The sequence below is a fragment of the Lagopus muta genome, chromosome 1, assembly GCF_023343835.1.
Source record: "Lagopus muta isolate bLagMut1 chromosome 1, bLagMut1 primary, whole genome shotgun sequence".
In the NCBI taxonomy this organism is placed as follows: domain Eukaryota; kingdom Metazoa; phylum Chordata; class Aves; order Galliformes; family Phasianidae; genus Lagopus; species Lagopus muta.
This window is the reverse complement of record NC_064433.1, coordinates 8,513,395-8,536,910: the sequence shown is the minus strand read 5'-3', so window position 1 is coordinate 8,536,910 and position 23,516 is coordinate 8,513,395. Positions and strand designations below refer to the sequence as shown.

The 23,516-nt window shown below is 38.2% G+C and overlaps 1 protein-coding gene across 3 annotated transcripts in view; it reads right to left on the bottom strand.

The window, feature by feature from the left end:
- SEMA3D (semaphorin 3D) overlaps nt 1–23,516 on the bottom strand; it is a 144,076-nt gene that overhangs the window by 29,590 nt on the left and 90,970 nt on the right. For all 3 annotated transcript variants that reach the window (XM_048958908.1, XM_048958899.1, XM_048958914.1), the window contains exons 9-11: nt 12,451–12,565; nt 10,487–10,556; nt 9,739–9,883 (exon numbers count right to left, since the gene is read on the bottom strand). In XM_048958908.1, coding sequence (XP_048814865.1) covers nt 9,739–9,883; nt 10,487–10,556; nt 12,451–12,565 — 330 coding nt within the window. The remainder of the gene's footprint in view (nt 1–9,738; nt 9,884–10,486; nt 10,557–12,450; nt 12,566–23,516) is intronic.

Genomic DNA, 23,516 nt, shown 5'->3' with positions numbered 1-23,516 from the left:
AGAGATCTTCTCTTTTTAATATGGAGGTAGCGGCACCGAGATGTTTTACTGTGGCAGTACAGGTAATTATAAGAAGTTGACAATCCAATCGATTGCACAATTTTACATATGAACTGCTGACTGCTGTTTTTTAACACAAAGCAATCCCTGTATTTTGTGCCAGGTGGAGCCATAACACAATCTGTGAAGAAAGAAATGTAATAATATCTGTATTGCTCTGGGAAAAAGTTAAGTTGCTCTACAGTCTTCCTTCATAACTCATTCCTACAAATCTCCAGCTTGATACATATTCTATCTATGGTGAAAGTTAAGAGCTTGAGGTTAGGATTTATTCCTGTATGTAAGATTTGACATTATCCAAAATATTTTTTATTAAGAACAGCACAAACAGCGACAAGGGCTGAGCCTGTTCCTCCTTCACTGCTGGCAAACTCCCTTCTCACAGCCATGCAACTTCAGCCACCATTGCCAAAGTTTTCTCTCAGGCTCAGGACCAGCCTGGACCACTCCTTCCCTCAGGTTTCAACTGCCATGACATTGCTGGGGAGGATGCTAGTGGTAAAGCCCATGCCAGCCTTAAGCAGTACAGTGAATTCAGGTCTGTGCTTGAACTTGTCACAGAATCACAGAATCACATAAATGGCCAGCGTTGGAAGGGACCTCAAGGATCATGAATCTCCAACCCCCCTGCCACATGCAGGGCCACCAACCTCCGTGTTTAACGCTAAACCAGGATGCCCAGGGCCCCATCCAACCTGGCCTTGAACACCTCCAGGGACGGGGCATCCACAACCTCTCTGGGCAGCCTGTTCCAGTATCTCACCACTCTCTCTGTAAAGAATTTCCCCCTGATGTCCAACCTAACTTGTCCTCTGACTTTACTTAGTAAGAATGCAGCTTGAGTGATTTAAAAGACTATAACTTATTTCTAGACCTTGTGTGGACTGATTTTGATGCCTATCTACAGAAATGAGAAATTCTGTGAGAGTACCTACTTGCTTAGCACTATTTCAGTCTAGAACAGTTAAGCCTCCCTATATTCATAAAAACTCCATATTTTTAAATTGAAAGTAGAGTTTAGGATCCTGAATCACCTAGTAGCTTTTGAAAATTTATCCACAGACAGTGAGTAAGTTAAACTGAGATACATTCCATCATGTATTAGGTCATTTTTCCAAATACACAAGTTAATGCATAGCTATGAAAAAAACTGGCAAGAGAACAAAGTTGGGATTGTATTATTATCCTCTGATTCTTGCTGAAAGGACATCCCCTGAAAAAAGCAATTTAATACAGGTACAATGTAGGAAAAGAGGAAAGTCCTACTGAAAAAAGATAAGATAGTTCATTTGGAAATATATGTTGTAGTGAATTATCCCTAGAGGTTTTATGATAGCTTTCCCATAAGAATTTCACCCTCTGAAATGCTGAGTGTGATCTTCAATGTTCCATTTCCTGCTGTGCTTTCAGAAATTAAAGGTTTTGCAAGGTTATATACTTGAGGTGGGCTGTAGTCTGCTTGTTTTTTGAAGATAGCAGTAACAGTTTAATAAGTTCACAAGGACATACATGAACTCATATTACATAGCAAAAGACACAAGACAATACAGAAAGAGTGTTCCCTCCACAAGAAAAAGTAGATTTTAGACTTGAGAAAAACAAAAAAATTAAGTGAACTGTGGTACAGGAGACACAACTCAGACAGCACAGTATCTACACGAAAAGAAATAATGTGTGTTCCTGTTGCACAAGTATTACTTCAGAAATATGCATTTATCCTTATCTTTAGATCAATCCAGGTCTGAGTCTTTTCCCCTTCTGTCACAATCTGACCTCCAAAATCCTATTGATTTGAAAAGCACGTTTATCTTTGCAGAAGCTGATTCGAAGTTTGTTGAAATCAACAGTAACATATGTTCTTTAATTGCCTTTGGATAAAATCATGCATCAGACTGTTCTATATAGGATGAGAAAGAAATTCACTCTTCTTTGCTTCTCCAACCATGCAGTAACACTTCCCCTGAGTGAGAACTGCAGGTTGGCTTTCCCTTATACTTACATTCTCTGTGGTTCATGCTCTGAGCTGTGAATTACAGTCCATACCTTCTGGAACTTTGCTGATTGCTTTCCTATTGACAGCTCAATCCCAGAAATTCATTTATATTTATAAAATGGGAGTAGCCCCATGGATCTTAGAGATGCCCTAGTTTTTTTGCCAAAAAATGTAACAACAGAGGAAGAGGAGAGCAATGACATAATCCACTTCAAACTACTATGATAAAATCTCTACCAGTACGAAACTACAAAGCTGTTAAAGGATTCCCAAAGGCCTAAACCCTACCCTGCATGATACAGGGAAATTTTTGCCAGCCTATAAACAGTTCAGTAAAAATAAGGACTAAGGATTTGCTCAAAAGATCCACTCAAATCAGTAGGACTTTGTCCAATTGTTTTAGTGGGCTTTGGATCACCTCCTAAAAGACCATGACCAACAAGAACAGCTGGGCAGGTGTGATCCTGTTATGCTGGCCAAGAGTGCTATTTTCAGAGGCATCAGTAACTGCATGGCACGATGGATGGAACAAGGGAATGAAAAATTAATTTGGGCCAACCTTTGGCAAAGTCCTCAGGCAGCTGTTTAAAGCTGTGTGTCCACCCATCATTACAAAACAATTCCTGTGGGCTCATGTTTCCTTTCATAGCAATCAATAGGATGCATGATGATAAAGGCTGCACGTCCAAATGGGTGAGTGAAGCAGCCTTTCACCTCTGAAAATGTGAGTTCATATCCTGCTGCACGTCACATGTGATAGTGATAGCGGTGTTCTCTGCCCAGTTCACATTTATTCACATCATCAGCACCAGATGCTGTCTCAGATATGTGACATCTCCTACTGCAGACAATAAGAGATTTGCATTTATATCAAATGTCACAGGATTAGGTTGGCAGGGCTGCTTTATGTGGACTACAAAAGAATCTGGCTCCACAAAGGTTCTTACAATACCATTATACTATCTCATCTTCTGCTTTTGCAACAGGGTGGGATTCTTCTCACCTGACCTAGATTCTTGTCTTGTATGTTTGAACTGCACAAAGGAAGTGCCTGTCTCTCCTTCTGACAGAGAAATCTAAACAACTGGCTCAGATTTGATGCTTTTCTTCTAGATAGATGTCATAAAAAAAAATTAAATTAGTAAAATCAGTACTGCTAGATAAGAATCTTGTGAGAAATATATTCACCATTTAATTAATTTTTAAAGGTTGCTTAGGCTTTCACTTTCATGAATGATAGCTTCATTTTGTTTCATTTTTCAAAAATGAAAAATTAGAAACAAAAACAAATCAACAAAATAGACACCGAGTTTGAAGTTCTATGGACATCTCTATTCAACTGCTGTATAAACACTGTGGCACAAAACTTTCAAAGAATCAAATCAGTAGTAATGTAAAGGCTATCCAGTGCATTTGGTGAGAGCTCACTTTGACAATAATTCACTTGGACTGAATCCAGATAATCTGAAAAAAATGCCTTTTCATTCCCTTTTATTTCATTCACCTTTTATTTATATCCAAATACCATCAGAAGGTGGTAAAGTATGGCAAATCTTTCTCAGATAAAACACTCCATGCTGCACATATGTAAGGTTTTCTGTCTTTTTCACCCATTAAGTTTTCAGCTTAGAAGAGTGCTGGATGTGTGGATCTCACACAATTCCAAAGATGTATAGTGTGACAGTGTTAACATTATGTGGGAATCCTGGCCAGGATTTTCAAAAGCTGATGCCAGAAGTTAGGCTCCTAAATAAACGTCCAATTTGCCAAAATGCACAGTGCTTAGTACCAGCCTGTGAAGTCAGTAAGAGCTGAAGGATCTAACACCTACTAAAACTGTGACAATTATTTGGGAATCTAACTTTAAGGTATGTAAAAATACTTCTACTTTTAATTTAATTGCATGTCTTTAATTCAGCAATGCTGCTGTCTGCTAACAATTTCAAAACAGAGTGAAGTTCCCTGTGAACTGTAAGAATTTTAATTTTAAGCATGTCAAAACTTCAGTTTAGAAGGCATTTGTTACATTGAGCATTGGACCCACTTCACAAAGAGCTTAAAACACTCATAGATTATATGCACAATAGGGACTTGATAACACTGAGTGAAGTTGGCATCTGCTGGTTGGATTTTGCAATGCCCAGGCTTGCAATTTTGATGCATTTCACAAGGCGAAAGAAGCACCACATCAGTAAGGCACTCTCTTGGGGACATATGAAGTAGCCAGTGTGAAATCTGAAGGAATGAAACAGCTCTTAAATCTCTCTCATTTTGGAGAACTGGATGCCTTCACCTGGGTGTCTCTTATGCTGGAGCAATCAGCTCTGTTTCAGACACACAGACCAAAGCCACCCTAGGAGGAGCCCTGTCCTTCCTCTTGAAGTTGTTTCATTTTTCATGGAATAATTTGGTTTCAGCTTAGCCAAAAGTAGTAAGAATGTTGCTCAGACATTAACCAGAAAGGGAGAAGATTTCTTTTCCACTGAAAAGCTCTGCGGAGCATTAGACCCTCCCTTTAAGGGAATGCACTAACCATAGCCAGGAATTAATACTGACACACTCCTTCTTGCTCTAGCTATCAGAGAATGAGTATTTAACCAGTAATTAGTTAATATAGCCACGTAGTCAACATTCTCCTGCAGTTCCAGGTAAAGTCTTCCAAACTTTAAATGAGTTCTACTATAGTTACCAAGCAAAAAGTGGAGAAATTGAATTACCTTCAGCTAGTCACTACTGTTTTGAACAAATTGAGCTTTATGTGCATATAATGCACTGGCACAGACTGTATGGAGAGACTGTATATGTCCCATCCCTGGAGGTGTTCAAGGCCAGGTTGGATGAGGCCCTGGGTGGCCTGATCTGGTAGTTGGCAACTCTATTCATGGCAGGAATATTGGAACCTTGGTACTATGGTCTTTAACATCCCTTCCAAGCTAAGCCATTCTATGAGTCTGTGAATCTATTATAAGTTCAGTGAGAAATGCAGAGTCTGAGGACTGAGGGACTAAAATGTAATGCCGAGGACTGGTGTAATGCCCAGAATTACCTCAGAAAATTGGATACTTGTAGTTTAGGACTTTCTGTGGTACAGATGGCAGCTAAGGAATGACTCTTGGGGCTTAGGCACTCACATGCTGTCGTAGACTCAGCCATTCTGAAGAAAAAAACTTGGTTTCTGAGTGTCCTAAACAGTCTGTGGCTTCTTCTCTATAGTCTGATCAGAGCTACACAGTAAATAGAGACATTTACACAGAGACTGTGTTCCAATGGATGTATGAGATTTGTTCTATCCTGTTGCAGTGATTGTACTGAATCTTCATATTGCTCTTCCATTTAACACACCTGTGTGGCAGACAGCAAAGGCTGACATAAGAAATCATTAATGTGTATGTAACTGTAGGAGGCAGCTAAGTGAGTGAACTTGACTTTGCAGGTGGCACACTGCAATTCTCTGCTGACCTCCTCAAGCTGGAAAGGTGACTGAGTTTGCAGCATTTTGAAAGGCTGCGATGAATTGAGAGGTGACTCATGTTCGAGAAAACATGTTGGTACGTAGGAGGAGGTGGAGGAGGCTTTCTCAGGAAAATAAGCCCATAAAGTGAAACATTTCACTTAATTAAGCAGCCCCATTTACAGTGGGGAGATCAAAGGAGACAGGAATTGGAGAAGCAAAGAATGCAGTCTATCCCATAAAAGATCAGGTAGAAGAAGAAGATAAGTCTAAAAATAACAAGGGAAACCTGTGCAACCCTCGATGTTTTATGCACTCTCTTATTAAAACAGCAAAACTAACCAGACATGAGGACAAGGGACAGCTTTTGGCAGCCAGTATTTCTCAGTGGCTCAGCCAAGTCCCAGTGGGATGAACAACACACCTCCATCAGCCTGTGCACTGGATTAGCAGAAAAAAAAAAACAAAACAAAAACAAAGATGTTTCACTAAGGAAAGGGAGAAGGAAGAAAAAAAAAAAAAAAAAAAAAAAAAAAGTGATAAAGATCACAGAAGGATCTGAGGATACAGAAACTTAAAAAAAAAAAAAAATAAAAAGAAATAATCAAGTAATTTATTCAAATAAATATTAAAAGAATTAAAAGAAAACAGGATCTCAGTATTCAGATCTGAAGTGAGGAGAGACAAGATACAAAATACAAATGAAGAAAAGCAATGGCTGCTGTGCTGGATGCTTCTTGTAGCTAAGACTACAGTAAGATGCAAGATTCTTACTTTGCTCCTTCAGATCTTTTTGAGGGGAATCTTTGGCAAATCAGTTAGTTAGAAATCCAGACTCACTGTATTCAGTGTTTCCTTGAATTGCAATTAAATACCTAGGCACTGTGGTAGAGCAGACTGTTAACCTGTGTCATTAAACACTGAGATTCTGTTCAAGATATGACAGTGACATTTGTTCAATGTTAATGAAATGACAATGGTTCCTATGTATCCCATCAGAATTTTCAAATAGGATATATGCAACGTGAGGTCTTTTGATACTACAATATTCACAGATATATAAATATACTAAAACAGTTATTTTCTCCCACTTCACTGAAAATCTTGTTCAAATGTCTTCTGTTATGACTGGGAAGACATTATGTAAACTCTATTTGAGAATCCAGGAACACATTTTACAGGAAGCGCCTGATGATTCCTTTATCAAAGGATAATTTCCCTGGTGAAACCCTAAGAGAGTGGAAGAAAACTGGAACTGTTATCAGGGGACAGCTGCAGATACACAAGTCCAATTTTAAAACTGCTCAGGAAGATAAAGCAAAAGCTCTCTTGATTTTCAAACAGCCCTTTATACACCAGGGCTGCCTGCTGTGTGTTTTTTTTAATTTATTTTTTTTCCAAATTGAAAGAGATTTCAAACCTTGTCTCCATTAAATTTATATGACATCCATGTGCTCTTTAATACTGCCAAGAGAAGTTGGAGAGAAAAGCTGCACGTTGTGCTGCACCCGAGCAGCAGACAGCATAGACAGGGTCCTGCAGACACCAGAGGGCAGGCAGACCTCACTGCATCACCTGCAAGATGCTCAGCACCAGCAAGGTATGACATCACAGCTGTGTTGAGAGTTTATCTCCGACACAAATTGCCGCAGGAAGCATTTTGTCAAAATTTCAATATCAAAGTGGTCACAGCCTCTATAGTGAACAGCTTTGTTTACTTGGGAGATAAAGGCAGCTGAGCCAGAAGTTAAATTAGGGTGAGCAGTCTCTTGCTTCTGTGTGAATGCTGAAAGGAAGTCAATTCTTCCCTCAAAGCAAAACATCAAAGGAAAAGCATTTCCTAGTAATGCCATTTTTAGACTTTGCCAGTAACTTAAAATACAAGAAATAGAAAATAGGGGCAATGCTGACTATGCTAAGCTGTAGCTAACACTATAGCACTAAGTAAAGCTTAAATTTCAAAAATGCTCCAGTAACTTTAAGAAATGGACAGATTATCCCTCTGGCTTTGTTCTAAGCATTCCTGAATCACCCCATAGCTAGCAAGAAATGGTGAAATTAATCTTTACAAAAGAGCACGTTTGCATTCAGACACACTGCAGCACTCCATGGGCACATAGCATGCTGCTTCTTTTCCTTCAACCACTGTGTTGCTTTTTTAGATCTCAGCCTAAATCTGCTCAGATTCAGACATTTGGCCTAGCTCACTTCAAAATGAATGACATGAATCTAATTCTTCTTTGGGTATGCTATCTTAAACCACCACACCTGAAGTTTGTTTCAATCTGAGACTGCCGGCTCACTAAGACAAATGAAGTAATAAATTTACCTTATCTACATAGTAACATTACAGATATCTTTCTTCAGAGATCTTGTTTCAGCAAAATCCACTCCCCTTCTCAGCTTGTGGTCAGACAAACTCCTACAGAAATCCAAAGTTCCTAAGGATTTTTATGAGACCATTTTCTCATAGCTGTTATCAAGTGCTTAAGGGAAGCAGTTAGAGAATTAAGGGGTGGCTTATGGAAAATATCCATTTTCTTTAAACTTTCCAACTTTGAAAATACTTGTTGAGCATGGATATTCAAATCAGCGATAAAGATCAGTGCTGACATGCTCCAGCATGACATTTCCTTCCTTGCGAATCCCAGCTCAACCATGTGATGGCTAATACACTCAAAAATGCAATGAGCTTATGACCCGTCTATCTGTGCTGAGTGTTCATCCTTATGGGGCACTGTAAGGTTTTCAAGAGAGTTATTTTAATCTCTTTAGATGCCATGGGACCAGCTATTGTTCTCACTGGCACCATTTTTGTACTTAAAACTAAACGCATCTGCGCTTCTAAACCAGTAATGGAGTTGCACATGCTGAAAAAATAATAATAGAAGAATTAAATATAATTTTCTTTTCTGGGGGTGCCATATATTCTGCATGAGAGAGAGATGTGTAAGCATCTAAATTAGGATCTTATTTGCTCCAGCAATGCAGATTCTAGGCGGTTTGAATCAATTGCTGGAGCTGCCTTACTCTTTATGGAAAGACTTCTTTTCCCACCAGTCTGAAGCTGAGAGAAGAGAATCAGAGCACAGAGCACACACCTGTGCTATGAACAACCAAGTGCAATAGATAGATTGGGAATGGACCAAGCAGTTGTATCTATTGGAAGGATAATGAAGAAAACATAGAAAAATAAGGAAAAGAATGAAATGAAAAGCTAAACAAGTTAGATAATAGGACTTCAAACAATGGTTATGGTAATGCTGCTGTCAGAGAAGTAGTGCAAAGACACTCACATGGCCTCTAGGCAAGGTACCAGCAGTATCCCAACCTCAGTAGTTCAGAGTTTGACTGTATTTGTTTTGCTTATTACTACTAACTAGTTGAATGAGTACTAAACCAAGAAAACTATCCCATAGCTGTTTTACTGCTAAACCACTGCTCTTCCAAATTGTATGTACCAAGAGTTGCTCAAAGTTTTGCTGACACTTTAAATATAAATGCATTTTCTGGAAATACTGTTTTCCTCTTCATCAGCAATGTATGCCTGTGCTTTTCCAAATTTAATACCAAGACAAAAGTACGATAAGTGTTCTTCACTAAATTCTTTCAACATTCTCTTCTTTGTTTTGGCTTAATCACTGCATCTACGGTATCACAGATTTAGAAGTATTTCCAGATATTAAACTTCACTTTTCTTCCTATCACGTTTATTCCATCACATAAAGTCTGCAGCAACTAACTCCTTATTTTATATTAAAACAGAACACATGTATAAACATACAGAATAGAATCAATGACCATATCTCAAGAAATTTTAAAATCAAGGGATTTTAACAGAGATAACAGAAATACAAGATTCCAAATTAAATACCTAATCATAATTTAATACTCCATAAAAGCATGGATTTGGCTTTTTATGAAGTGTTGGCACCTCAGAGGTGATTCCAACAGATAGAAATAGAGCTGGACAACAGGAGACCACAATACGAGAGAAAATCAGGAAATGGTCTGGACACAATGTTATGTCAGAGAAGTGGAAAATGCATATTTATATACATAAATTGAAAAAGGGTAGGTAGAAGTCTGAGCTCTCAACAGAAGAGACAGTGTTGTGAGGGTAATTTGAAACATCCTGCCTGAGTGGAAAATATAAATTGAAAGTCCATGGAGGACAGAAAAGTATGATTGTCTTTGGGTAAAGATAGAAGTGTGTAATTAAGGAGACACTTACGGTACCAGGTCTGGGATATGGGATACGACCTTCATATTGCACCCATCGATGATCTGCACTCTCTTTGTGAGCGTAAGGGCCATTGAAAACAGCTCTGATATCTGCCATGCTGTACACACAAACTGCAGAGCCCTTGAAGACAGAGCTGAGAAGAAGACAGGCTGATAAGCATACTGTAAGCTCATTTTCAGAGCACATCTCATCTGGTGAATCAATTCAGTAATTCCACTGAGTCTGAAGGGTTTTCGATCAATCCTACACCTGAGAGTTAATATAAGTGGTGCTAAATAGCAGACAACGTGGACAGCTTTGCTCAGACAATACCTGGTATTGTTAGCTTTTGGGAGCATTTGATAGACTGTTATTTTTCTAGTGTTCAGTAGGTTCCATGTGTCATTTATAAACTATTATGATTATGTCATTGTGTTGCAATTCATTCAATTGTAAATATTTTATTTGGTTATATATGCTGTGGAGCCAGTATAGTGGTTGCCTCTTAATTGAGGAGTCATTGGCAATTTTTCTTTGTAATTCCACTGTGAATTGCATACCTAGTCCTTAAGTGCATTTAATTCAAAAGTTTCAAAGACAAAATAATTATTTATTTCATTTATGAAAATTCTACTTAAAGTACCTCAAGATCATAGCTGAGAGGTTTAATTATTTTAATAGGTTTAATTAATTAATACATCCCTGATTAAGACCTCCTGTATTTGTTTCCAAAGGCAAACATGATCCTAAGACATACCTTGTTGTAGTGAAGACTCCATATACAAGAGGGTTTCTCTCATCTCTTGTAGAAAGTAAGAATATATCTTCTGTAATGGGAAAATATTGTGACTTTTAAATTATTATTATTAAACAAACATTGAACATTTCTGCATTTATCACTTACAATTTTGATATTTGTAAAAATAGGTTACTTTTGTCTAATTTCTGCTGAGTGAATTTGTGCTGATAATCTGTCATTTGTCCCTTTGCAGATAGCCTGTTTTCAGACAAAACCGGATTTTTACTTTCCAGCTTAGGGAGTTATAAACACCATAACTCTGATAAGATTAATTCAAGTTATAATCAATGATTTTGGGTAAAAGATAGAGATGGAATCACAAAATCATAGAATCAGCAAGATTGAAAAAGACCTCCAAGATCATCCAGTCCAACCATCCATCTACCACCAATAACTCCCAACTGAGCTATGTCTTTTAATACAGTATCTAAACATTCCTTGAACACCACCAAGGACAGTGACTCAACCCCCTCTCTGGGCAGCCCATTCCAGCACCTGATCACTCTTTCAGAGAAGTTTTTCCTATCATCTACCCTGAATCTCCCCTGGCGCAACGTGAAGCCATTCTCTCTAGTTTTATCACTAGTCATGTGGGAGAAGAGGCTGGCCCCACCTCACCTCAACCTCCCTTTGGGTAGCTGTAGAGACCAATAAGGTCTCCCCTGAGCATCCCCTTCTCTAGACTAAACCACCTCAGTTCCCTCAGCTGCTCCTCATAAGACGTGCTCCAGACCTCTCACAGCTTTGTTGCCCTTCTCTGGACGCTCTCCAGGGCTTCCATGTCTTTCTTGTAGCGAGAGGCCCCAAAGCTAAACACAGTACTCAAGGTGCAGCCTCACCAGAGCTGAGTACAGAGGAATGATCACTTCCTTGCTTCTGCTGGCAACACTGTTTCTGATACAATCCAAGATGCCATTGGTCTTCTTGGCAATCTGAGCACACTGCTGCATCACATTTAGCAGAGCATCAACCAGCAGCCCCATGTCCTTTTCTTCCATGCAGTCTTCCAGCCACTCTGCCCCAAGCCTGTAGCACTGCATGTGTTTGTTGTGGCCAAAGTGCAGGGCCCAGCACTTGGTCTTGTTGAACTTCATCCTATTAGCCTCAGCACAATGATCCAGCCTGCCCAGATCCCTCTGTAGGGCTTTCCTACCCTCAGGCAAATTGACACTTCCAGCCAACTTGATGTCATCTGCAAACTTACAGAGGTTGCACTCAATCCTTTTGTCCAGGTCATCAATGAAGAAACTGAACAAAACAACCCCCAATAGCAACCCCTGGGAATCACCACAGCCAGCTCTTGGGCTTGGATCCATTTCCCCCTGTGAGACAGGCGAGACCCATCTGAAGATATCAGACCAGGTGCCAAGTAAACTGTCCCATGTTTTAAATAAACAAACAAACAAACAAACAACTACATAATCCACCAATTGCATCAACCTCTCAGACACATATTTATGAGATGGGTTTTCTCAGTCCTCTCAGTAACCCTCACTACCACTGAGGGGATAGAGGAGAACACCACCTGTACTCCTGCTCCATCAACTAACCACTCCAGTGTTCCAAAGTCCCTCTTGACATTTCTCAGTCCTTTCTCACTGACTTCGTCACTTCTGACCTGAACTATCAATAAAGGATAATAACCAGAGAGGTGAATCAGACTGGAAGGTTTCCTAGAAGTATTCCTGACCAGGACCCCAGGTAGGCAATACGCTTCTCTAAGGGTAGAGTCTGGATAACATATAGGAGTTTGTTCCTCTCAGATTGCTTACAGAAATCACTCTTCTTAGATACTGTCGGTACTGCTTGGATAATTAGTAAAATCAGAATAAGATGTGGTACTTCTGTAAAGAATAATAAGAAAAAAAGAAGAACAAGCAAATCTGATGACAAAATAAGCTATTAAAGATAAATCAACTTACGTAGCTCATCAAAATGTGTGTCGGCTCCCTCAGGACCAGGTATTGAACACACTAGCCTGGCTTTCAGAAAAGTAGTCCATTTGTTTATTAGGCTCCGCTGACCTCCCACGTCATTCTAATAAAAATAATATAAAGAGACTAAATTATTAAACAAATAAGAGCCATTGTAACACAGGCTGCAAAGTGAAGGACAGTCTTTTCATAAGTAGCTCCAGTAATCATTTATTAGAACGAGTGATTGAAATTTTCTGATTATGCCTAAATACATTTGCAGTGTTCTCAGAACAGTTCAAGAACTGAAATGCTGTGAAACATATGTTATATCATGTGATTTTTTGTTCTCTGTAATGCAAATTTTTGCAATCAGTGGTTCTTCAAGAATTGTTTTCGAACTCAGAAATAATAAGGAACATTCAGGATAGATTTCTCAAAAGAGAAAAACTATATTCATCAGAGGTTCCAGGGATGTAAATACTGTGTTCTTTGTTTTATTTATACATTACACAAAGATATGCATTCCAGTAGAAACCACTCATGTTATTTTAATAATCTCTGTTATGGAAATATCAATTCATCTCCATAAAAGACATTTTTAAAAAAACATATATTTTTTTTTTTATAGAGGTTTCCAAGACTCCAAGACGTGAGCACACATGCCCAAATTCTTTTTAGTTACTGGAGAAAGAAAAGTACTGTATGGAGCCACTTAAAATTTGAATAATCCTACTCAAAAGGTAGGTATCCTTATATTGACTTTGATCCTATAATCCCACATGCTCCAGTTAGGCAGGTGAATGGGAGACAGGATACACTAATTCCATCCAACTACACTGAAGAATACAGATGTTTCCAAAATATTTGGAGATTTTCCAAAATTTTCCTTTGGAGGGAAATAGAATACCATGAAAATGTTTTTCAAAATATTGAAGATTATGAGAAGGAATATGACAAAGTGGTAATAACTGATTTTCAGGAAAAAAAAAAGGGGGGGAGAAAAGATAGTGTAGGAGGAGTTGCTTAGAAGACAGAACAAGAAGTCTGCCTAGGAGCTTTCCTCCTTCCACTGAGTATATGAAGAATTTAATTAATGACATTTATCTGTCTCTGAAGGCTCCAAAAAAACCAGATGTATTTAGTTTCTGTAGTGCTATTTAGGCCCCAAATTTTTTCAGCTTGACATCTGTAAGGATAATGATACTCCAGCAGCATCCAAGAATTCAAGCCCTTAAGGGAAATGTTCTCATTGCTAAGAGTAGTCCCCCAGATATATATTCTGAATTACCCCATGAAGATGCCCACTTGTTACAAACTTTAAAAGCTTAATTGGGCCTGGTAATACAAGCACTACAATGTTGGTCATAAATATTCATCCCATCTGGTTTCACCATAAGACATTTTTATTTTTTCAAATTGGCTTTGCAATTCTGAAGGTATGGAACCAGACAGTAGGAAACAGTAGGTGATAGGGATTGCATAGTATCCCCATGGAGTATATTTGATCCTTCAGGGCTGGGGCATAAATATTAGAGACATTTAGAAAGATGGATTTTTGTGCTGAAATTCACTTCACCAGAAGTAACACTTCTTTGGTAATTCACTCTAACCAGCTTTCCTTTTCATGTATTTGCTACTTTTAAATAGGTTAGCTCAGTTGGAAATGATTCCTGTTAATCTATAGCCTTTGGAACTGCTCTTTCAAGTATTGCTACCTCCCCTCTTGATTTCCTAAAGACTTGCCAAGCCCAAAGCTTTGCATCTAGCCAACAGATTTATTACAAAGGTGTCAAAACTAGCAGTCTTAAGCCAATAGGAAAAATAAGCTCTGCATGTGTGTGTTCTGTTCAAAGGCACAACAGATAAACTTTGTGGACTAATTAAAAACAAACAATTACTAAGATGCAAGAAAGATTCTTTAAAAGAAACAAGACACACCAACAAACTCTAAGCTTTTTTGTTCCTCTGTCAATGCAGGTTAGCAAAGCATTACTTGTTTTGCAGAGCTTCCACTTAGATTTCTAGTGGATGGGGCACAATGTCACAGGATCCTGAGATGTCAATAAGAGTGTGGTTAGGAGAAACCCTCCTAGAGAGGGGGAACCAAGATGTGGTGGGGTTGCAATGGGAAAACACCACCATTGCTTTGCTCAGGCTCCTGCCGTAACATGCATTCAACTTCTTCAAGAGATTGGAAAACCCATAGTTGTATTTTACCATCCTAAGCTGTGATCCAACAGAATATTTTTGCAGAAATTTATTTTAAACACTACTGACTTCCTAGAGAGTAGTGTGAAGCAAATCCTGTGCTTGAAGGAAGCAGTTTTAGCAAGTGCTATGTGCTTTAAGACATAAAATTCCACTGAATTTAAGATGTGTCCATATTTCCTCAGTCTCAAGCCAGGACAAGATGTTAACCATGTTACTTGAATTAGCACAGGCATCCACTACATATGCCTTAAATTTGAAGGATAGAGCCAAAGGTTGCCAATAATACTGTAATGTTTACAAAAGAGCAAGGGAAATTCAATGACCAGCCAGCACTTCATGATTTACTAAGTCCTTCTGAGGCCAGAGATTCAAAAATTTATGTTGCAGAAGTCAAGGACACAAAGGACCTTTCACTGATTTAAATATTTGTGTTCATAATATAATGACATAGTCACTAATATGCTTCTTCCTACTTTCATTGCTGAATACAGAAAAATAAACATTTTTTTAAGAGGATTTCTTTCATTTTATTTTCAGTGATTAGTAGTCGTATAATACTCTTTAACTCTTTATGTTATTTCTGAATAATACTGCGTCTTTGCTTTCGTAATACAGGTGTATTATCACTAACAGAGAAAGTGCAGGAATTGACAAAGACTGCAGCAGCTTTATCCATAAGTGGATTTAGCTCAGCTTAGCTTCAAAAACTATTGATAGTTTAGACATCCCTCTGCTTCTTGAGTCTCAAGTAGCAGTTGTCTTAGAAATCTGTGGACATCTTCATGCTTTGAATAATGTGTGTCCCTCCCATCCTAACATTATTTTGTGGTCAGTCTGAGAGAAGTATCTTGAAGCTTCAGCTGCTGGAGAACATAATCTCTGATGGAGATTATTTGCCTTTTCTTCAGACCACATTGGTACAATCTCACAAGCTCATTAGCTTTGTATCATGTCTGTCTTCTCAGATATGTATCCCTTGGGCCACCATAGTTCATTGTTACTGACCTCTGAGTGCTTGGACAAAGGGCATATGGCCTTAAAATCTGTTTGAGACTGGGTTGGTACAGAAAATACAAATTCATTCTGTGGAAAAGATTAGTTAATATCAGTCTGCAGTAAATCACTGATGTGCTCAAATGCTGCAAGCTGGTATTCATATAATAAGAGTACAGGCTGGGTAGTCAGTGGATAAGAAAAAATGAACAGAGGAGAGAAAATCACTGCAACAGAGACCAATCAATGCATAGGTGACCAGAAAGAGGGGATGAACACAAAGCTACTCAGTCCTAAAATGATTGCTGGACTGATTTACAGAAGAACTCAACCTAACAATGTCAAAACGTGTGCTCAACTTGATGAATTGAAATGCTTTTTTCCCAAGAGATGCTGATACTGTAGACAAGGAACAGTAAATATTTCAGGGAGATGAGACAAGAAGACAAGACAACTTTGAGCTCTGAGAGAAGGGGAGGGCAGCACGAACAAGCTCTTCATTCCAAAAATGTTGCTAATCTACTCATAACAGATGAACAGTCACAAGTATCTGAAATGTTATCTCCAAAAATATCACTTCTAAGCACACTGGATTAGCAGAGTTTACTATTAACTTTGCTACATTACCGATGAAGGCACTTAGGACTGCATATATCTTTTTGAATATAAATAAAGGTTTAATTAACACTTTCTGCTTCATAATCTCACAAGCTGTAACAGATACCAGTGCTTCCGCCTGAAATACCTTATTTTTAACAGGAAGAAGTGCCTGTGAAATCTCAGTTATTAGTGTTTTTATAAGTTAGAAATTCAGATAATTGCTAACTAGAAGGTGGGCAGTGCAATCTGTCATGTGTTGAGGAAAGATTTCAAAAAAAGATTACAAAGATCTAAAAACAGAAATTATCTACAAAAGTAGTCCAGTATTATTTTAAGAAAAATAAATTAGAATTAAATTCACTTTTAAATTAAATGCAAATTTATAAGCGAATAATGGAATTGTATTTGACAGAAATCTTCACATTTCAATCTTTTTTATGATTAGGTACTATAAATAATCAGTTGGAGTGAGAAATCAGATCTCTAACAAGACACAATAAGAATTCAAATATTTTGTGCACATCTTCAGTGATTTTTGGTTTTTGGTATTCCACATCATAACATCATGTAGTGCACTGGGAGTTAAAGTGTTAATGCTTCAATTCTGGGTACCTGTCCCAGTCATGGGATCTGGCCCCTCTGGGTTGGGCGGTCTCTTACTGCCTTGCAGTGGGTGCTGGAGGGTGCTTTCCTAGCTGTAACAAGCTTTTCAGGTTTGACTCAGTCTCAGGAAATCTTTCTCTCTCCTATTTTATTTGATTTATTAGTCTCAATTTCAATTAGATTGTATTATATTGTGTTATCTTGCATTTCGATATCACAGTTAGTAAAATACATTTTCCTCCATTGGTCACTGATGCTGGCTTTTTTTTTCCTTCCTTGAGCTGAGATCTCATCTCTCTATTCCTTTTCCCTTTTTATTCCCATTTTGTGGGGCCTGGGAGGTGAAGGCGGGCCATGGGCCTACTGCCCCCATCACGGGCATAGACTGATCTAGTTAAATCCGTGTCAACATGTAAATATATGAGTTTCTCAAAGAAAGAAAGAACTACTTAAATGTAACATCTGTGAAGAATCAAGGTCATATAATGCATTGCCTTAGGAGAGTTTTATGCAAATCTCAACTTTGTGATCTGTAATTTATGTACAGCAAAACAAAACAACTTGTTTTTCAAAACCTCTGGTTAGAGACAAGTTACCAGCTGATTGTGAATATAAAAACCATTAGAAATATAATATTGCCTGTAATCAAGTGATTTAAAAATCTATTTAGAGATTTTCTGTTGCCTCTATTTTCTATTCTATCGTATCTTAGACATTAAAATGCATCAGTGCAGCTTCAGTAGAATTCACAAATGTATGGCTTGGAATCCGGTAGGGAGGGAAACAGACTGCTACAAAACTAAAGAACACCTGCATCTTTGGGGTTTAAATCTCTTATTTGTTTGTCAGTAACAGTGACAAATAGAACATTAGAACAAAAAGTGCAGTTTTCTGAAAATGAATCAACATCAAAGATGTCAAACAGTGTGATTCATAGAACTTTAAAGACAATAATTATCCAGAACAGCCACTTAAATTACATATATTAAATTAAAAAGAAAAAAAGAGCAGAATTTCTGGAAGCAGGTTATTAATTAGAGCCAAGATGTGCAAAAGGACATTCTGTGCTGAATGAAAGGAAGTGCTAGAGACCTGGAACTGCAGAAGGCTCTGGAGCCCTTACCTCACAGAATCACAGAATCACAGAATTGCAGGGGTTGGAAGGGACCTCCAAAGATCACTGAGTCCAACCCCCCTGCCAAAGCAGGTTCCCTACACCAGGTCGCACAGGTAGGCATCCAGGCAGGTCTTGAACATCTCCAGAGAAGGAGACTCCACCACCTCCCTGGGCAGCCTGTTCCAGTGCTCCGTCACCCTCACTGTAAAGAAGTTCTTGCGCACATTTGTGCGAACTTCCTACGCTGCAGTTTCCGGCTGTTTCCCCTTGTCCTGCCTCCAAACACTGCTGAACATCCATTAAGTGTGACTGGGAGAGTGAAAATACACTTGCAGTATATACAAGAGAAAAGAGGTGCACGTGATGTAAAACTTTGACTGCTCTCTGCTAAGGATATCTTATGTAAACTTGGGAAATCAGTTCATCTCTCTGAGTTGATTCGATGTGCCAGTGAGAGCAGTAACTCTGTTTAGGAATTCTGCTGTTTATATGAGATGACAATCTTTCATGGGGAAATTTTCTCATTATAGGGTTGTGTATACTTCATATAAGATACCAACCCATCTTGGCATAGTACTAATGTGTAACACTTCTGCTTGAAGTAGCTGATACAAAGATCAGGATTTGAGCAGACTCAGCCTCATGAACAGCATACTTATTGACAGGGACATTCTTTGCTAAAACTAACCTGGCAGAACAGAGTAAGGCTTCAGTCTGTGCGTTGCACATGGCAAGGTCTCTATCACCACTGTTGCATTTGCATACAATTAGACAAGAGAAACAAAAGTGTAAACACACTGCTCATAGAAACTGCTAGAGTCAACAAGAGAGCTGGACTAAATTTACAGTAGGCCACATCTATGTGAAAATGCCCTCTCTCTGAACCATAAGTGAGAAACAATATTTTAGCTTGAGGTCTTGTCTCTTAAGGAGGTTTAGTGTTATTTCATTTGGAATGGTAATGTAGTCAAATGAAGCATGCATAATTGTTTGAATCAATATGGAAAATGTTGATTTTTGTTTTAGAAAGTGTTTAAACATCACACTCAGAGATTTACGTTGCATTATGTTTGGATGGGATCCAAATCTAACCATAAAAGAGAAGTAAGCATTAAAAAAAAAAAAAAAAAAAAAAAAAAGCCAGAAGGTAACAGAGTAAGATAAGAAGAATCAGAAAGAACATATTTCAATGTGGTTGGGACATATGAAATACTAAAATTAAGCTTTGAATGATAAAGTATCATCATACTGCAGGGCCATTCAATAATCCTGCTGAAATTACCTCCAACGGGTTTAACAGCATTAAGAACACTCCCAAAAGCCATACAAAAGCTTATGCAAAACAGGTGTACTCTACTGTATCTATCATTAGTCTGTTCACTTCAACTTCAATGGAAGATTGAAGTGAGCAAAGAATGAAAGAATGATGGCTGAACTAAAAAAAAAAAAATTAATTAACTCTCAGGAAAATCAACTTTTGATTGTAATCTGTTTGTGGTTTATTCCTCTGTGTTTGACAAGCCTTTACTTGTTTCTTATCTGAACTCTCATATATACTCAGTGTAAATTTTATGCTGTAAATCCATAAAGGGATATAAAATGACAAGGTAGAAGAAAAATTAGAGAGAAAAAATTGTTCAGCTTACAAAATGTAGCACTCCTGATCATGAAGCCATAGGCAAGTCGGATAATTAGAACAATCATGCAGCTAATATCATAGAGGAGGGCTGAATTTATATGTTTTGAGTGCAATAAGAGCACTGTGAAACCTAACACTGAAGTCTTATAAAACAGTGGGTGGTGCAGACTGAGATAAACTGATTTATTTCTGAAACAATCAGCCTGAATTTGCCATACAATTTTGCATTCTTAAATAAGAATATATTGAATTTCACATTCTAGGGACTGCAAGTAGGCCAAAACTCCTTGTCTATCTGCAATGGAAAACATTTCAAAGCTTTCAAACAGTGGTTTGGGTTGAAGATGGAAGGCATCTTCCTCTAAAAAATCATAATTTGTCCTTACCAATTTAAGAGGATGTCAATTAATTACTTTCTTAGCTTGGATATTTTCAAGTGCCTAAAGACACAAGTGTGAGTCACTGTGATCACAATATTCACAACTACAAACATAGAACTGGAAAAGCATGAGAACAGAACAAAGATAGGTCAGTATCTTACAGATCTCTTTAGATTTCAGCACTACTCAATAAATAACATAAAAGCTTGAACAGTAAACCATGAAGTGCCCTTTTTTAATAAACATACAGGTAGGAAAAAAGCAGAGATTATTTTTATCACATAAGAAAACTTCCAAAATCTCTAAGGCATCACTTATTATCTTAAAGATATTTGACAGTCCAAATTGAAGCATTCTGAATTCTGGGACTTCAGATTAGCATAGGTACCTCACTCCCAATAACTTCCTTTCTTCCAAGCTGCTGAGTTTCCAACATCATATTCTGGCAATGAGTCTCCGGCAACTAGGTTTGTTTCTAGAGTTTGCTTCACAGGTTGTGCAGCTGCATGTCCATAATCCAGTTTCTAAAGTTCTATCTTGATACTGCAATTTCTTTTTCATTTTCCCTAAGGCTCAGTAAAATTCAGTCACACCTCTTCATATGTAAGCACAGCTTACATATTTTTGCTTCATCTGTAAATCATAATTCCCACTCTTTCCCCCTCCCCCCCCCCCCCCAAAAAAAAAAAAATAATACCAATTACAATGTTGAGACACACCCAAGGCCAAAAGACCTGACAAAGCTTGCTGTTACATCTCATAATTCATCACAGTTAGAAACAAATACCGTATGGATCTGGGCTGTTTCCAGCACATCAGACCTCAAAATGAAATCATCTCGATGAGCATCTGCTTTTCTACAACATTTGAAAACTTTCAGGCAGCATGTACTATTAAATTGCCAAGCTTAGGAGTCAAAGAGGAGCTGGCTGATGAAGGATCCACAGCTGCAAAGATGCCCAGTTGGCAAACAAGGGCCTAAGTTTTCTTAGAGATTACATTTTCTAAATGGTTTTAATCATGATTTTATATATATATATATTTATATATATATATATAAATTAAAACCAACCATGGTTAGGATTGTGGCTAGGCACTATTACGGTGATGAAGGAAGTATGTAAGCATGTAACAGGCAGTAAGTTAAATCTCGTCTGGAATGAGTTGCCTCCAGAACTGGAAGCAGGATAGCTGCACGAGCATGGCACTGAGCCCAGACTAATTAGCCCTGCTGAGAACATGTTAACATGGCTATTTTGCTTCCGGTACCCAAGCTAATATTACTGAACAGTAAAGCGCTATACTATGCGGACAACTCAAATGCTTTTTGGAGAGAGATCAATTATCTGCACAGTGATGCATTACACGATATAGAAATACAAAGAATGTTAATGAGCCAGTTACCTCCAGTCACAGCAAAGGCATGGCTAGACTATTTCCAGGACAAGAAAAACACCGCCCCACTTTTACACACCAGCAGTCCCACAGCATAGCCCACCGGAGACCCTGCATTCAGACATGCGGCAGAATAACTCCCTGCTGCCACTCTAGGAATACAAATTACCTTCAAGCACCAGACAAGAGGCAAGGTCGTAGCCTTGAACTCTGCTCGTGTTCATGGCTTTGGAAATAAATCACATTACTCTAAGGTGGAATGCAGGGTGTGTCCTGCACTCTCGACTCAGGAGTGCTTAAAATGATTACATTCCAGTGCCTTTAGAAAACACAGTTTAACCAAGAGGGCTGTGCCTAATTGCTATATTCTCATCCCCAGGTACAGTTTGGTATATGAGAGGGTGGAATGAAGGGGTGAAAAAAAAAAAAAAAAAAAGACAAAGAGCTCATTTGTTCCCACTAGAACAAAGGACGCTTCTGGATGCTGAACGTTTTGAGAAACATGGGAACACATCAGGGGCTGCAGGCTGATTTCTTGGCAGTTGAGGTCTCTTGGAAATCAGACTCTGAGACTGTATGCAGCAACTTTTTCAATACATCACCAAAACTGTTACAGAGAAGACTGTAGTTCAGCAAATACAGAGCTATAATAATAAACAGGATTCTCACACTGTAGCAGAGAGACTACTGCTTTTGGCTAGTATTCCACTCCATTCCAACAGAATGAGGTTTCAACTATGAAAAAAATGTATGTCATTAAAAAAAAAATCCAATAATCTCTTTTTATGCATATATGATGTTGTCCTTAAATACAATTACAATACTGTCATCATTTTTTGTTAGGCACGCATACTAAAGTATAGCTGATGTTGTTTGACAGTGGAGGACACAGTGCATAGATGCTACATTCTCTTTTCAAAAGCTGTCTCAGTGCATGTAATGACTGTGACATGTCGTTAGCTTATGTAAGCTTGTTCAGCAGTATGGGCATCAAGACAATGGAGATGTAACAGCTTGCAATCATGATTCTAGCAACGGAAATTGATGGGCTCATGCTCTTAAGAAGCTGTTTGGAATAATGTATGTTATATGTACCTGTGTATCTATTTATGTTTCAAAAAGCAGATGCACACCATTGGCAAATTTTTAGTAGTCATTTTCTCTCTTCACTTTTGACCTTGCTTGAAAAGAAAGAAAATATCCCAACACATAGCACTTGCTATAAGAAGGAACTTGCTATAAGCAGTAACAGGTTATAGACAAGTCAATTATACATTTTCCACCTCTGTCAAAACAAAAATGGAAATGCCATTTGCCATGATAAATTACACAACTGGCTCTTAACATCACTGTTGAAAGTACTGTCTCCCATTTCATACTGATATCCCCTGGTGATGCATAGAACACAGATGACATAAATCTAAGCTAGTACTATTTAGTGCTACAGTGGCTGTGTTATTACAATATATGTTTTGAGACAGTAAGTATAAGCGTGGTCTTACAAACAGGACAAGTGACAGCTGTGGGACTCTGGGCAAAGAGCTACCAGTGAAAGTGCTGAAATCTTCTGAGACTCTAAGTAGCTGGGAAAAGGGACTGCTTTCCAAAGAAGATTTTCCCTAAGGGGAAGGATCAGTGAGAGACCATATTGTTGAGTCACTGAAAATTAGCCAAAGAATAGGCTGCTCTGACCAACCTCCTTATTAAAAGCAAAGTTTATTCTAATTTCAGCTTGTAACTCTGGCATAAATGTACAGGAGCCCTAAGGCACGATGAGGTAGAAAGCAATTGAGCTCTGGTAGAAAGAAATTGGGGTTACACTACGCCAATTATTTTAAAAGTTGCTGGTTTTCTACCCTTCACTGTTATTCTATGCTTGCAAGGGAAAGAGGGTGTAACATTTTGCATCACGGGTCACATTTATGAGACATGCTAAGTAGAAATTGTCATCTGTCATTGTAAGCAAATGCATCAATTCTCTACTTGAGAGAATTAAGAATAGCAGAGGTGTCACAGCAGACCACAGATTTAAAAAAATCTCAGTCTGCAAGCAGTTTAGTTGCATATTTTAATTTATATTAAAATTAAAACTTTATTTGCACTATAATAATTTGCATTATTTGCAAAGTAATCA